Genomic DNA, 16,836 nt, shown 5'->3' with positions numbered 1-16,836 from the left:
CAAGAGATACAGTAAAGGAGGTTGCTGGAGGTATAGGATGTCGTCTGGGTGATCCGAAATTGACCTGAGGGGCCCTGAATGAGCGTGTTGTTAGATATGTATTTGCAGGTAATGCAGTGAGTTCTGTTGCAGGGGAAGGTGCCTGGTAGGGATGATTGCCGAGTGTGGCCAAGGGAGCTATGAACAAGAAGTTCAAGTAGATTGGGTGGTCGGCGGTAAGAGATGATTGGGCGGTCAGAAAAAAGGGTAACAATGGAGGGATCACCCTGTAAAATGGAGTAGTTGTTAATAATGGTCCTGGGGGTAGAAAGTGTGTTAGAGTGCTAGGGAAGCCCCAAAGGAATGTAGTTGTGAGACGGGGAGTTCCTGATCGAGTTGATGATTCGAGGGCTGTTTTTGGCCTGGGTGAGGGCCCTATTGATGACATGGGTGGGGTATCCTCTGTTGATGAAAAAAGAATGCATTTTGAGTTCTCGGTTCTGGAAATCCATGTCGTCACTACAGAGTCGACGTAGCCTGAGGAACTGTGAAAAAGGGAGAGAGTTTTTGGTGTGAGTGGGGTGAAAAGAACTGTACAGGAGATAGCTGTGTGAATCTGTGGGTTTGTAATAGACAGAGGTAGAGGGTCACGGATGGTTAATCGATAAATTTATGTCTAGAAACGGAAGAGTGGTGGAAGATATGTCTACTGAAAATTTGAGGGATGGGTGAGAGTTAGTAAATTGATGTGTTAGGAAGTGCTCTAGCTGGTCATTAGAGCATGTAGAAACACCGACGCAGTCATCGATTTATCGCTTGTAGAGGTCAGGGACAAAGCTAGTATAGGAAGCAAAGCATTCTTCTGGCATAGCTAGGTCCCATCCTGGTGCCCATGGCGAAACTACTAACGTGCTGATAAAAAAGGTTATTAAATGAGAAAGCATTGAGTGTGAGAACCAATTTGGCAAGACGCACTAGAGTGTGGGTTGGTGGATCAAGCAATGTGCGTTTGTCTAGCATTTGCATGAGGGCTGCAAGACTGTCATTGTTGGGAATGATGGTGTAGAGAGACGTGATATCCATGGTAAAATATAGCATTTTGGAGGCATGGTTAGTATCCTTGATATATGAGGGAAGCATTTCAACCAGCAGTCTCATAAGGCTGTCGAGAAAAGCAGAGATGAGTGTGGTCGGACAATTGCATGCTGAGACAATGGGGCGTCCAGGGGTGTTGAGATAGAATTGGGATACCTGGAATAAACCTATTACTTGTTCCTTTGCAGACTACACATACTGAAGCAGCTACCCACCTGAACCACTCCACGCTACTCCTACTGTAGGCTGTCTGTAATACAAAATGTACACAAAGAGCTTTCTTCTTGTTGTGTTTTCTCTGAACTCTATTCCCCCTCATGATAATGATATTGTTTACATTTGCATAAAACTGACAACAGTTCCACTTTCAACAGCAAATCCAAGAATAGCTGTGAATATTTGTAGTTTTAGGTACAGTACACTGAGATCTGTAATTTCACCTATCCAAATTGCAATTTGTATTATGTCATGATATGCATAATCATCCATTGTGTATTATGTATCTTATGTCATATACCTTTGCATCTTTAGTGGGAGATTGAAATGATTCTGTAACACCTTTGCGATCCGTTTTGTGCTTTTTTGTCATAGAAGCAACACTTTTCAAACTTTCTGTCAATCCCTCTCCCATTTTCAGAAAAACAAGATGCTCATTAATAGTTTTCCATAGAACACACAAGACTGAAATCTTTCATAGATAGGGCTGGATGTTGTTATTCAGTCCTTACCAAAAATATTCTCAATGAGGAAGTTATTATTCTTAAATATGGATTATTAAGCTTCTGAATTGGAAAACAAAATGCTGCCAGATTTGGATACAGTACTTTACTGAATTAAGGACCAGAAAGGTAAAGTAACAAAGATATATGAAAAAATGTTCAAGATTATTATCAAGTATCACTATGCACTTGTAAGTTAAAATTATTTTATGTGAAATGCAAGTTTTTTATGTAATTTTATGTAAATTGTCACACAAAAAGTAGAAAATTGCAGCTGGTCAGCAAGATCATATGTAGTTTTGTGTTTTAAGTCTGTGTCTCCAAAGGTTAGATACTGCCCCACAACAGTGAAAGGTGTAGCAAATCATGGCTAAACTTATTTTTGGATAAATGAAGATAAATATTTGATGGATGAAGAAAGAAATTATTTTGATATTGGCATTTTACGTTATAAACATTTCATGGGTTATGAACATATTTCTGTTTACTTAATTTTTTTTATTTTACTTTTTCTAAACACAGAGCTTATCCACCAACCTACACGCCTACATGAAATGTGTCTGTTGCAGGCATAACTTTCCAGTATTCAGGACTTTGAAATTATCAATCACTAGGCAGAATTGGCTAGACGTGTCGTAAGCCCCTTATAACTGCAGTGCGGCATTGTGTGGGATCGAGTTTCTCTAGAACCAGTTGAACTCCAATTATTATAGACTCAAAGATACACTACAGAATGACTATGAGGTAAACTGTGTATTAAGAAATGTACTGTATGAGTTTGTAAAGAATAAGAAGTGTTTTTATATTAATGTTCCTCGTGCAGAAAAATGGTTCTTGTATGTGGACTACTCGAGAAAGCAAAGAAATCTACAGCACATGAAAAATACTGTCATAAGTAGGGGGTTGTAAATAAGCACAAATAAGTATCAGTCAGGTCCGGTAACCAGCTTGCTGTGGAAGCATATTATAAAAATTAAAAAGAATTACCATAGTCGGGGAATATGGAGTGTTATACAGCACATATGTTCTTGTTTTCTCTGGCACATCTTGATGAAGTACTAATAACTACAGTAGGCGGCAAGCTTAGACAGGACAAAAAATAATTACAATAAGGCACAGCTACACATCACAGAAGGTCTACAATTTTGTGAGTTAGCCGAGCCATGCCTTAGAAAATAGATATAGAGCACAGAATTCTATCCTAAATCCATACTCAAAAAATATCTGTAAAGGACAAAGAAGGAATCTACATCGTATCAATCCAGGATCCTGCCCAGTGCCAAGATATTCTCTTGAACTGATGCTAAATGAATGGGAACAAATTCCCAAATTCCAAACAGTGCATCACTAAGCAAGGAGATGTGTATTTTTTACAATCAGGAAATCAGTATTTGCAACATAGTAAGACGGCAAATCCCTTTCCTCAGAGTATGGTACTTTTGCAGTGTACAGATTACCTGGACAAAATCAGGTTTTGTAATCTGCAGGAAGTCTCTCTCCCGACCCAGTTTCTTCTCCTCTAGTCTTCCTTCCTCTCTCCTTTTGCTTTCGTTGTCTGACACTCTCCTCCGTTTATTGTGTGGTCTATAGAGGCAGAGATCCTGAGGTGAGGCCCCCTTTTTCTATATCCCATCCCCATAAAGACTGGCTTAATGACCTCCCTCAGAATTATCTATGTTGTCACTGTTAAATATTAATACTGATATATTAACATAATTAACATTACATTTAGTACCACTGTTAATCCATGTTTACCGCCCCAAGGACAGCTACTGTACATAAACCATTTAAACAATGTCTGTTTTATCATCCTGAATTCAGCACCTGAATTCTGTTCTTGAGAACCTCAAAGATTCGACTGCCACCAAATGGCAACAACATTTAAATATTGGCTTTCTATTTTGACTTCCTAGTTAGATCATTTTTCTTCTTAGTGTAGCAAAGTTGGTAGCAATGTAAGCAATGTTTATATTGTTTCAAATATATGCTTCCCTACCACCCTAAAACACTCTCTATCCCCAGGACCGTTAACGATAACTTTCCTGTCCTACAGGATGATCCCTCCATTGGTGCCCTCTATTCTGACCGCCCTACCATCTCATATCGCCAACCACATAATCTGCGTAACCTTCTTCTTCACAGCTCTCTTGGCCGCCCTCAGCAATCATCCACACCAGGCACTTTCCCCTGCAACAGAGCTCGCTGGATCACCTGCAAGTACATATCTAACACCACACTCATTCAAGGCCCCTCAGGACAATTTTGGATCACTCAGATGACATCTTGTACCTCCAGCAACCTTATTTACTGTATCTCTTGCAGTAAATGCCCAGCCATCTACAATGGGGAAGCAGGAGGGAGACTCAGAGACCGATTCAGAGAACATGTTAGGGCTGTGAGGATCAAAGATTTCTCCAAGCCCATAGTTTCTCAATTCACCTCAGACGACCATGATCACACTGATTTTTCTGTCTCTGTTCTCAAAGAAGGGTTTCTCAACTCCCATAGCAGAAAGACATTTCCAGATACTAAAATTATCCTAAAACTTGGTTCACACCTTCCCCCTTCTCTCAACGACAGACTTGTTTTCTTCTAATTCTCTCTGTTCATCTGTAGGTTTCGTTTCACACCTCTCCTCACCTCTCTCGACCTCGCACCACTTGATGGGCCACTCTGCCTCTCCCCTGCTCCCGCCTCTTCCTTTCTCCTGGCTTTTGTTTTCCACTGCTGTATTATCTTTGCTGACTGTCCTATCTTTCTTACACCTGAAGAAGGCTCCACAGCCGAAAAGTTGTGTTTTCTTTCTTCTCTTTTCAGCATGGAATAAACCTGTTACTTGTTCCTTTGCAGCCTACGCATGCTGACACAGCTACCCACCTGAATTGTTTCATACATGTGTTCAATTGAAAGCCAGTACTGATTCAAGTTCAAGTTCATTTTGATGTCAAAGGGGTGATGTTTCCAATTGGCCAGGGGTTGGCAAATGTTAAATGACTGTCCCAACTGGATTGTCAGGCCACACTCACACAGCTTTTCTTGCTTTTCCACCATTTTTCAAAATAAGCATGGTCATCTCTGCTGAGTGACCTATGGCTGCATAGGTTTGAGTCATTTTGATATGTAAAAGGACTGACACAATCTACAGTGCAGCCCCTGTCTTCCTTCTTTTTGTTGTCTATGCTCTCTTTAGTTTTCCGACACATAATACACAAAGACAAATATACAACATTAATGCAGAATGGAGGAGCCATACGCACACCAAAGAGGTAAAAGTACATTATGAGATTAATTGTATATTTTTCCTTTTGAAAGAATTTGAATTGCACATCTGATACAGACTTAACCTCTAAACCTGACGAAAACAAAAACAGACATCTGAATGCTAGTACAGATTTTGCGTTTTCCAGCCTTGCTGAATTAAAATAGCTACTGAATGTTCTTGTACCACAGCCTTGAGCTCAAGACAGTCGTTGCAATGGGTTACATGTCTTGTATGTAAAGAAGCCTTAATTATGATAGGAGAACCTTGAACATTCAGGCTTTAAAAGGAAACCCCTTTTAGTATCTCTTCTGTAGTGTTTTAATCATTTGAACGTTAAGGAAATGTGAATTCTCTATATTTCTTGAACTTTTAACATACTGTGAATCTTAAAGTTCTCAGTTTGTCTTGCTTTGCCAAGATTCTGTGCCAAACAGAATTGTAAAGGTACATTTGTTGTCAGACGTTATCAGTATTAAAACTAAGATGATATCAGCTAATACTGTAATTCTCTGCAACACTTTTTTCATTGTATTGGCAAAACCTTCTTTAATAATTTCCAAGTAGACGGTGGTCTAGAGAAATAGATTGATGAGACAACACGGTTTTGCCCTTGTTTTCAGAAGCTGTCTGAGGTTGCTGACGGATGAATTGCTGGAACCTCCTGTGATAATCACAGGTGTTACCATATTCAGTGTGTGGATGGGTCTCAGATAAAGAGAAGAACGGTTAATGAACAACTGTATCGAATATTATAACCAGTGCAAACAGAAGTGTTGCCAGTCAGCTGTAAAGTTTTTAATACCGATTGCATTAATATAATATCAATCAGTGAAACATAGAAAAAAATATGAAACATCTCATAAAATTTAGCATCATTATCGCATAAGACAACCATTTGAATTTTCTCATCCAGATTTTTAACAAATTATGGATCCAAATGTGTTACAACACTTAAAAGTTGTTTAGAGTCATCACTATTCAATCATCAAATTGTGGGTTAGCTTTAAGGTGTGTCTTTACTTTAATAATTAATAAATTAATGAAAACATACCACAGAATGTTGAATATCTTTCCCATGAATGGCAATTAAAGGTGTATTTACCTGTCTGATATTACGTATCCATAGAGTACTTATTAATAAGTACGTCTTAATCAATACAGTTGATAAATCATCCGTTTATTTACGATTTACCCACTAACACCATTCCCCACTGAAGTAGCAAGAATGCTGTTTAAAGTCTTAACAGGAAATCAGAGACATGTTGTAATTACACCCTTGGTTTGAAACGAAATGAAAATGTTTTTTTTCCTCTATATTCAGAGGTGCCGTCTCCTTTGTAGGGATGGAACACTCGGCGAGGAGGTCAGCTCATATGCATTCGAGAAGGTCATTGCATCGCTGCTGTGATTGTACTGTCCTTTCGCGTGCTCTTCTGTAATGCCGAGCCACCCGTGCTTGTGCCTTATTAAATAGGCCATGTTTTGAAAGTGAAACGTCTCCGTGCATGCTAAACAGGGCCACGGCCGCACTTCAGTGGCCTCCGAAGGAAACCCACACCTCTGTGATTTGAGTAAATTAACTGAACGTGTTGTGCATGTTTGCTTGATCTTTCTCATTAGTGTCTCTGTGGTGCAGGTAATACAGACAGAAACTTAAAAGCTGGTTATTTCTGGCAACATGTAAGCAAAAGCCCTTCACTACCATATTCGAATGAGCCTTTAAGCTTTATAAAATATTCATTTTCTTACAGTTCATAGAAATTATATATACTTGCAAGCTCTCTTATATCATTAAGAGCAAAACTAAAGGCATTATCTTCAAATGTGTTCAGAATGCCATTATATCTTTAATCTTTGTCATTAACCATGTGCTCTTGAGTATGACATTGATTTCTTACCATGACCCTTTTGACAGAGTCATGGATGCTTTTTAAAAAAAATGTTGCCAAAAGCCCTTATTTGTTTATTTGTTAAAAGCTGAGAAAACCACAAAGATGTCACAATCTAACGATGAAATACTTTCTAAGCAGCCGAGGTCTTAACTGATTCAGGAAGGGCAGGGTATAGCACTTTCTTTACACACACATGTGTAAGGATTCAGAATCTTATCAAGCTTTTTTCTCATTTCATATTTACTGAGCTACAATATTTCTTCTCCTCTTACAGAGAAGGAGTTATTCAACTATTGATGCTTCCCTCTAAAAACTGCTTTGAAAATGATGTAACTCAGGTATACTGTATCTATAAAAGAAACAGAGCAGGTTTAACTGAACTAATGAGGTCTGTGAAATTTACTGGTCAATTCAAGGAGCTGCCTCTCTTTTCTAGAAGTTCATATATACAGTAGATGATAGAATTATATGTGAACAGATGTTGATTAAGAAAGACAATCCAGAAGTACATTCTTCTGATACAAACGGAAATTAAAGACGAATCAAAATTATGACTTTAATGAAAGTAAAAAGGGAACCTCTATCTGAAATAGTTATATACCCCTGTTTCATTTTGAATAAACAATGTTCAGATTTATATATTTATTAATCAGTCAGGCTAGGTAATAAGGCTCCTCAGGAAGGGTGTTCAACAGTCTCTTACTGTATATAGAACCTCTGTAGCTCTCCCAGGTTATATGACCTGCATTTACGTGTATAATGTGCTCTTTCCATCTTGTGCCATAAAAGTTCTGCTAGAGGCTATGATGAACAATCAAGAACAGTTATTTTGATGCAATTTTAGCTATTGTCAATTGAATTTGTTGTAGGCTTTGCACTGCTATTCTATTGTGAAGCTCATATTGAACCGATCTTGAGAGAAGGCTCCAGTTGTTGGCAAAAACATGCTGGTAAAATCTGGATCCCATCTGTCCATCAGTTTCAGCTGGAACATCAGAACAAAGGGGTACAAAGACAGGTCTCAAAAGAGTCTGTTTTCTTCTTCAGAAAAGGGGTGGCATTCTTTTACAACATTTGTTTTGCTTCTCACATCTTTGAATCATACTCCTGGTGAGACTGTCCAAAACCTTGGTTTACGTTTCCTCTAACCACTTCACATATTCCCATGTAAGTTGTGAGTAAATTAGGTACTCACTTGGCAGATTCGCATTTTACTGTATGTTATCGTGGAGCTCTGGCACAGACACCAGATTTATGAGGTCATCCTTAAATGGTAGTGATAGAGACATTCTGTATTCTGATAAAGCCAGTTTTTTTTAAGGTGCCCAGTTGTTGCCCTTTGCTCTGACTTAGTATATCAAAGGTTTTCTGACTGTATATTACAGAAAAACATTGCATTGACCCTGAACATATTGATAATGGATACCACAGCCATAACTTAGATGTCTAATGGATTTTTTTATGCATCTACAGTATGGATTTGCTGAGATGGGCAATAGATCTTTGGACTATTCACTGAGTTTCTCTTGGTGACATGATACTCAGTATTATGCTTCAGTTTTCAAGCTCCTTTTAAGAAGCAGTGATGGTGAGGCTGCTTTTCAGAATCATCTATAAACTTTCAAAGGCTACATGAAACTACAGGAAGACTTACAAGCTTTTGTAATGAAATGTAAAGCATTTGTAGTCAATGTACTGACAGATAGTTTATACAGTTTTTTTGCAGTTATATTGTTAATATAATATATAATACAATATATTCAGTACACCTTTTCATAATTTCTATTATATTTTAATTCATAAATGTTGTAAAATCTTGTTGTATGCATGCAATTTCTATTTTTACTCAACCTTTGGTAGAATTCATCAAACAAATATGAATAGATTCTCAGGCTACTGAGTTCAAATGTGTTGGAATTAAAGATACTTTTTTTAAAATTGTTTCCATTATTTCTCAGAGTCTTAACTATAAACTTACATAAACACACTACTGGTCATTGACATTGTAAACGAGCGTTTAAGAACAAGTAATGTCTCTGTTTTTCTTTTTCAGTTGTTCTTCAAGTCTGCAGTCTTGTCCTGTACCCCATCAAGTTCATAGAGTCTGTCAGCTTAAGAATATACCATGAGTTCAACTGGGGGTATGGGCTAGCCTGGGGAGCCACCATTTTTTCCTTTGGGGGTGCAATCCTGTACTGTTTGAACCCCAAGAACTATGAAGATTACTACTAACACTGCAAACTGCCACAGCTACCTGGAGTACCAACAATATTACTTTTCTAATATGATTTTGTCTCCGAGGAGCGGTTTACATGCAGTACTTTCTCTGCCTTTGGCTGCAAAAGTATAATACCTAACAAAGACAATGAGGATGGGTGGGAGAAAAAGGAAAGTAAATAAACCATGTTTTCTTAGAGCTTAACTGACCTAACTACTGAACTGACTAAATAGTTTGCTTTTTATGAAGTGAAGATGAAAGCTAGTACATGAAAGAGGAAACAAAAAGCAATGCGATACTTTGGAAATGGACACGTCCTTCAGTTTGCATTACGGGATTCTGGGACTTCTACTTTTGTCCTTCAGAACCTGCTCATGAAATACGGCTACATACAGTACGAGTGATGCGGACATCAAAGCCTCCTGGGAAGGTTTCTTTTTTGAGTGCGCAGTGACCAAGACGCTCTCCAGCTGTGTGAAGGAGCCTGCGTTGACACCCAGGTGCTGGGAAATTGTTTTTTGCTTTGTTAAAGGGGCCGACTAATCATCTTGCAAAAAGTCAAGGGGCAACAGAATCACCTGAAAGCTGTTATTGGGTTTGATGCCAGCAAGGAATTCATGATGATTGCATCATTCATAAGCCGCGGCGCTACCAGCTGATGTGGCTCTCTGTTTCGGAAATCCCTTTCGTAACGTCGTTTTTTTTCCCCTCAAACCAATTACACTGTCAATTATACTGTAGGGAGATTGCAGAGGAAAGGGAAATGGTTATGGAATGTGGTGGTGCTCTAATCCACATCACCCTTTAGCAATGCTTGAGGGTGGGGGGGACGAAAAGGCCCACGTAAGGCAGCCTGGAATTAAATACGTTTCCATGCGTTGTTGATTTGTTGGGAGGAAGTTATACAGAAGACGAAACTGTAAAACCTCTGTGTGATCTGGCCTGGTGAATGGATAGGAATACAGGGTCCGGTTCCATTTTTCGTTCCTTTTTCAAGTCGCACATGGACCCCCAGAAGCCAAGGGAACTACGCAAATACTGTGCAGAGTTTGTTTTTTGAAACTCTTTTCGCCTGACTAGTTTATGTTTCGAAGAGAAGTGGAAGATTTCTCAGCCCCGTTGTTGTCAGTTTTCCTTCACAGGGCCACATCCCTCCAGTGGGAATTTCTAGCACACCACGGGACAAGCTAAACTGTAGAACAGATATTTACGGTCACAATGCCAAACCCCAGAAATGGATAATTCTGGAAGCCTGTCTAAATAGAGAAGAAGAAAAACAGAAATGCAAGACAAACTTGGCTTCTTGTTGGTGTCAAGGAGTGTTTTATTGGGAAGCAAGAAGAAACTGTGTTATTTCAAGTGTGTAATAGCATATTGTTAAGCCTCATTAGTTACATTTTTTGACTAAAGCCCAATATATACTATTTCCTGTGATTCAGTTGTGAAAGCCACCCTTTACAGTACATCTCCAACTACGGTTTCTTACACCTATGAAGCATACTATTCTTTTGAGATTCCAAATGTATAAGGACTTCTGAATATCCAAATAAAATATGTTTTTTGTTACATTTTTACCCAACAAAGGCACAAATACACAAAGGAAAATAGAAACAGTACATTAGCATTTGTCTATGATGCTGTTACGCTTTCACCCAGACAACAATTGTCATTAGTTACACAGAATAAAGCTGTCATGTCATTCATAGTTATTTTCATTTAGTAATAGAAGCATTTGACTAAGTTAAATAAAGAGCTTGTTATGAAGTTCCATTGGTATTTAAACAGTACACAACAAAGAGCTTGAAAAAAAAACATATCTACTATAAAATGAAAAATTCCAATTCTTCATTTGTAATGTAAATATTGGACCATTTTAAAGTTGAGAGATTCCACAAATCTTGTATTAGTTTGCGGAAGGATGCTGTTAGATTTGGATTCTGATTACAGATCCCCAGTTTGGACCATTAACACTAGTATGGACTGTTCTTTTATGGAAGTGCAAGCTCTGTCGAATATTCTCCCTCAAACTGTCTGTAACTTTTTAAACTCCACTGTTCAAGGGTTTTTATTACACGCATACAACTGAACAGGCTTGCAGTAACTATAGTATAGCAACACAATTTATATATATTAATATTTATATATTAATTTATGTAATCTATATCCCCAAAGCCTCAGACTTATGCCCATTAAACTGTGAATAAAGCCACTCATTTATTTATCTTATGATCATATATGATCAGGATTGACATGTCAGCCATATGTCATTATGTCTGACTGAGTTTAGTGAACATCACAGAGATTGCTCCAACTACAGTACGCAGTCTCCCCCAGTACGCAATCCAGAGACCTCCACCACCCTGCCATCATTGTTAATGATGCTGAAGATGCCTCCAGCTTCTGAATCCAGCTGTCTTGCACACTTCCATTTAAGCTTTGAAGATGATAAACTGTACAATATATATAAAGACTAAATAAATGTGTCAATATAAATGCTACATTATGGATTAGCATGTTATTGTAAATTGTTGAATGAGCATTGAATAGACCATCAAGTGAGGTCTAATGTATGGCTAGCAATGTAATTTATTCTGAGTTCACCAGTATTTTTGTACAGAACTGTGCACACTAACCTATTGCCTCTGTGTCCTCTACATTGCCTCAGACTGTGCCTAGACATTTTGATTTGTCTTCTAAGAATCAGATGTAATTCCATGTACTGGATGGCAGCAATGTTTGTTTTAATGGCGTCCTACTCATTGCTTTGAATTTTGTCACAAAATAACTTTTCAGTTCGTTTGAAATGTAGGATAATATGTCTTGTGGTTTAGGTGAGCCATTAAAATATTCTGGTTATTGTTCCTTGTTTAATGTTTTCATGTTAGATTTTGTGTTATTAAAATATTAATGGGAGTTTATAAACAACTGTTTTAGACCACGTGACAAGTGAACGGAGATATTTACTTCGGCTGACTGCCAGATCTCAGCCATCCTGCATCTGTCACTATATAGATCAGGACAGACTGCAGTTTCCATTTTCCACTTTTGTGTTCTGGACTGTGTGAAGTGATGGCTGTCTGTATTAGCTCTTTCATGAATATAAACAGAAACCTATTGGCTAAACACTTTTCTGGTGGTGCTTTTATGTATTCGAAGGAGAATGTTTATTCTGTCATGTGGAACAATAGGGCTTTTAATACATGGTATACATGATAGAATAAGCATATTATGCATGCTTATTCTTTAATGCATACCGTGTATTACACTATCTTTATAAATATTAAGTGGTTCATTCATTTTGTTGCCCAGAGTCTGTAATCTGCAGCCTAAAGAAGCTCAGGCTCAGTCTTGAAAAGAACAACTGTTAACAAAGCAGACCTGAGCTCTGGAAGGTTTTCAGTAATTGACTGTCATACAACCGTTGATCCGGTTATCTCGATGGGCAGGCTTTTTGATAACCGTCTGAAGACCTGTACACAGGCTAACTGCATATTTTAATTTAGATTGAACTAATAATTTATTCAAGATTGTCACTTCACATGAGAAGTCCTTATAGCTTTGGGTAACTGAGAAAATGAGTGTTCAGTATAACAGACTAAAAATGGCTTTTGTTTTTATGGGGAAAAATGCATTTCCTATGCCATAAGTGGGACTGATGAAGTTGGATAGCAAAAAAAGCCCCTTTTCTTGTTTCTGCAGTGAACAAATAGCTTAGCCTCAATAAAAATAAACTGCATTGAGAGTGCCACTGAAATGCGTTGTGTCTTTAGCTACAACTGTTGTGTGAGTTGTTTTGCAGTACAGTACCGTATCTCTGATGGTGATCTATCTGGACACAACTAACATAATAAACATGAAATTAAAGAAATAGTGTTGCATGGTTTTGATTTCTGCGAGTACTTTGTGAATGTTAATGGGTGGCAATAAGTTTGTTTTTTCTGAAGCCTTGCATATAAAACCTGTAGTAATGGGGATATGCGAAGAAGGAGTGAGGAGATGAGAAGAAATAATTACAAAATAAAATGCAAGAGCATGTGTTATTCCCTGAATTACCTTTACAGATCTGAATATCTTTTTATTTCTATAAATCCACCCTCGAGCACGGGTAAATGCCTTTTCTCAGGATTCAAAATTAAAGCAGGTATTTCAGATTTCTGGAGAAAATGATTGAGAACATGGTATAAAAATATGACACAAGTAATACTGTATGTTTCATGGGTAACTTTAAGTACGATCTCTCTCCTGAATTACAGTATATCCTTTTTAGTAAAAGTATATTTTTTTTAGCAAAGCTAACGTTTTATTTATAACTGATGCCTATGTTATAGTAATGATCAAGCGTGGTTAAAAAAAACAATACACTGCTTACTGTTATGCATTCAGAATGTGACAACATATAAGCTTAGATTCCTACGTACAAAACACAACCTGTAATGTGACAGTTTCTGACCCAATTCCTCTGCATAGCATAATTTATAAGAGAGCAGGCTGTCACCTTAATCATGTCTCACAGCGGTGCAACATTTTGGATAAGCAGCAGCGTGGAGTAGTGGGAATTCCAATTGGGATTGCCGCGTAAAAAGTGGAAGAATTTGCTAATTTAGCAGAGGAATCGTATGATGTAATTGCTTAATGATGGAAGAGAATGTGGTCTTTCCCAAGATGGCCTACCCTCGTGTTGAGGACCGTGGCAGGCTCATCTGGTTCGGAGGGCGGCAAGGATCAGTGGAAGCCTCACCATCAAATGTGCCATCCATTTTCAATAACCGCTCGAACCAAGGCAGGGTGTGACAAAGCGTGGGTTCATGGTGGGAGCCATGGCAAAAACTGGGAAAAAAATGGAGAAAGAAAAAGCACACTGCTTTGCACAGTGGTGTCCAGACTGGACTGTCCCTGTTTAGGGGGGTCCAGTCTGGGAGAAAAGGAGCAAGACCTCTTGGAACAGCTGTATCCAGTCTGGACTATCCCTATTTCGCGAGGTCCAGACTGGAAGAAAAGGAGCGAGGCCACCAACACAAGAAAACTCAACCTGCCGCAGTGAATCCTCACAGCAGGACAGCAGAAAACGTGCTCTCCTCACAGTCCCCTCTGGGACTGTCGCTGGAATGTTCTCCCCTTGCGGGGTCATAAGGACGGAAGTCCTGCTTGCTCGTCCTTCCGGGGAGGTGCTCAGTGTGACTTAAATGGCCCCCACAGCTGCGGCTCTTCCTGAATTAGCCAGGTCAGCTGCGGTTACTAAGACAACGCATGGCCCTTAATACAGGGCTCCGCCTCCACGTTGAACACACCCCCGTAATGCCACAAGGGTCATGATGAGTCAAAAACCATCACTGCAGACAATGGGTATAAAGCAGCATATTTCACGAATGCAACACTAGTACTGTACATCACACTACATATATATATATGAGTCAATAAGAGACGCCAATTAATCTGTCTTTGGATGGTGGGGGGGAGACCAGAAAACCTGGTGCAAAACCCATGTGGCCATGTGGAGAACATACACACTCTACACAGAGGGTTATAACAGGTAAGAATCAATCCACAGCCCAAGAGCTGTGAGGCAACAGCACTGCCTGCCACACCTCCATGCTGTCCCTGTCAAGAAAGCAGTGTCATTCAATTGATGAATTTTGTGAAAACATTTCAGAGGCGTTTTATTTTTTAAAACCACTGCTTAACGTTTATAATTCTATAATACATTTCACTTGAGAAAAAGGATCAATATTTCTTGCTACAGTATATATTGGTTTGTAGAAACCTGAGCTTGTACATATATGTTTCTCCCAAAATTGTAACCCTTATCATTGTTGGAATGCATGTGCTCAGTTCGCCTTTGTTGTGTTCAGCTCAAATCCAAGAATTGAACATTCTTAAAAAGGAGGAGAGGAAATTATCATTTTAAACTGAAACTACTGATGCAGAAGAAACTGTTGAGGCATCATCATGAAACATTTGTGTCTATTCAGATTTATTTGTGCTGCTGTTATTAAATGTCTGAATCACAATTATTATAGCAGCTTTTTGTATGTCGTATGTTAAAGGGCATGGGTGCATCTGTATACTAATATGAATCCCCTTCAAACTTGGTGCATTTCTACAAAATGTATAGGAAAACAAGTTTGAAAAGAAGAATTTGTAATTGCATATTTTCATTTTCTAGCAAGTAGAGTGTGTTAAAATGACATCTTCTTGAACAAAAGAAACCTGTCTGCCTTATCTTTATTTTCACCTCTGTGTTCTGTCCACTTTCATCTCCTCAGGCTTTGAAAACAAAAGATGAATGCAGCCACAAGCTACATAAACACAACCAATCATTGCCCCTTTAAATGAATGCAATGGCCTTGTCTTGCACGTGTGTGTCTTTGTCTCTTTGGATATGTCTGCTATTTTTTAATTTGACAAAACTCTCTCCCACTCAGTCACTGAACAAGACGTTTGCTATACTGTAGTTTTCCTAAAAGTAATATTTGAAGGTACTGTAAGCACATTTCTCTATTCTTTTTTCCATTTTACGAATCTGAAAAGTAGTATAATTCAGTGTGTAATGAGACATGGTTGTTATTTAACAGAAGTTCAGGAGAAGGTCAGATTCTAATATCACACTTAGGCTCTCCTATGAATAAATATTCTGCATCCAATTCTGTGCACACGTTTTCTAGCACCCGTGACCTCAGATTTGAAGTCGCCCCACCTCAGCTGCACCATTGCCGCAGCTCCCTGGTTCATTCCTCATAAAGCGAGGGGGGTTCTGATCTTCGGACAGCGCTGTCATTTCCTCAGCCAGGAGAATAAATGCCAAAGTGTTAAGAACAAGGTCCCTTGATATGCGTGGGCTCATTGCAAGATACTGCTGAAATTCTATTATTCTCTGAGAAATTTTGTATGTGTACAATATTAGAAATCAATATGGAAACATGGTGTGTGTAAAGTTGTCACAAATAACTAGCAGTTATTAACTAACAATTTTTTTATTTAGTGAATGCACAATGCATTATTGCAAAAAATGTATATAGTACGAAACAACATGAATACATTTTTTTTTACTTGGAGATGGGCACCTCATTTTCATGCTCACAGACTATCAATGACTATGAAATATTCTTCCACTTTTAGGAATCTCCATAATTCATCCAAGGTGTTTGACACACTCAGTAATCAGTACACATTTAACTCCTTATAGGCTCAAAGTTATTTATATCAGGGCTCAGTGCAGATTAAGGCATCTTTGTGAGTGTTCAAATGCTCCTGGTATGTTTCCACTAGATTTGGCTGAATATTTGGGGTCAATGTTGTGATGGACGATGAATCCCTGCTCAATGAGACATACACCTGAGGAAATGGCATGGTTGATCAGACCCTAATTGTTCCTGCTTTTTGGTCAATGTGCCATCTATTACTTTGTAAGTATCTATCTTTTTTAGCTGAGAAGCAGCCCAAAATCTGTATCAACACACCCCAATGCTTTTTCATTATTACACCATAATTATTTGTTATTAATACACATGTATTAATACACCACATTAGCTGTACACTAAATCTGAAATATCTCCATGTTATGCTTTCAAGTAAATATTTGTAGATTATAGCCGTATGAAAAAAGTACCTTCTTCCAGTCATGCCATTGATTCAGCCTATTTCTATGGTTAAATCTTCTTTGGTCCTGTCTAA

The 16,836-nt window shown here is 38.4% G+C and overlaps 1 protein-coding gene across 1 annotated transcript in view; it reads left to right on the top strand.

Annotated features, from left to right (window-relative positions):
- The window catches only part of tmem47 (transmembrane protein 47), a 48,378-nt gene extending 35,345 nt beyond the window's left edge, over nt 1–13,033 (top strand). Inside the window, exon 3 of the mRNA XM_088913448.1 lies at nt 9,001–13,033. Coding sequence (XP_088769574.1) covers nt 9,001–9,179 — 179 coding nt within the window. The 3' untranslated portion in view covers nt 9,180–13,033. The remainder of the gene's footprint in view (nt 1–9,000) is intronic.
- Nucleotides 13,034–16,836: the final 3,803 nt, after the last annotated feature.

Source organism: Atractosteus spatula, chromosome 4 (genome assembly GCF_055471065.1).
Source record: "Atractosteus spatula isolate fAtrSpa1 chromosome 4, fAtrSpa1.hap1, whole genome shotgun sequence".
NCBI lineage: Eukaryota > Metazoa > Chordata > Actinopteri > Semionotiformes > Lepisosteidae > Atractosteus > Atractosteus spatula.
This window is presented reverse-complemented; position numbering and strand designations above follow the sequence as displayed.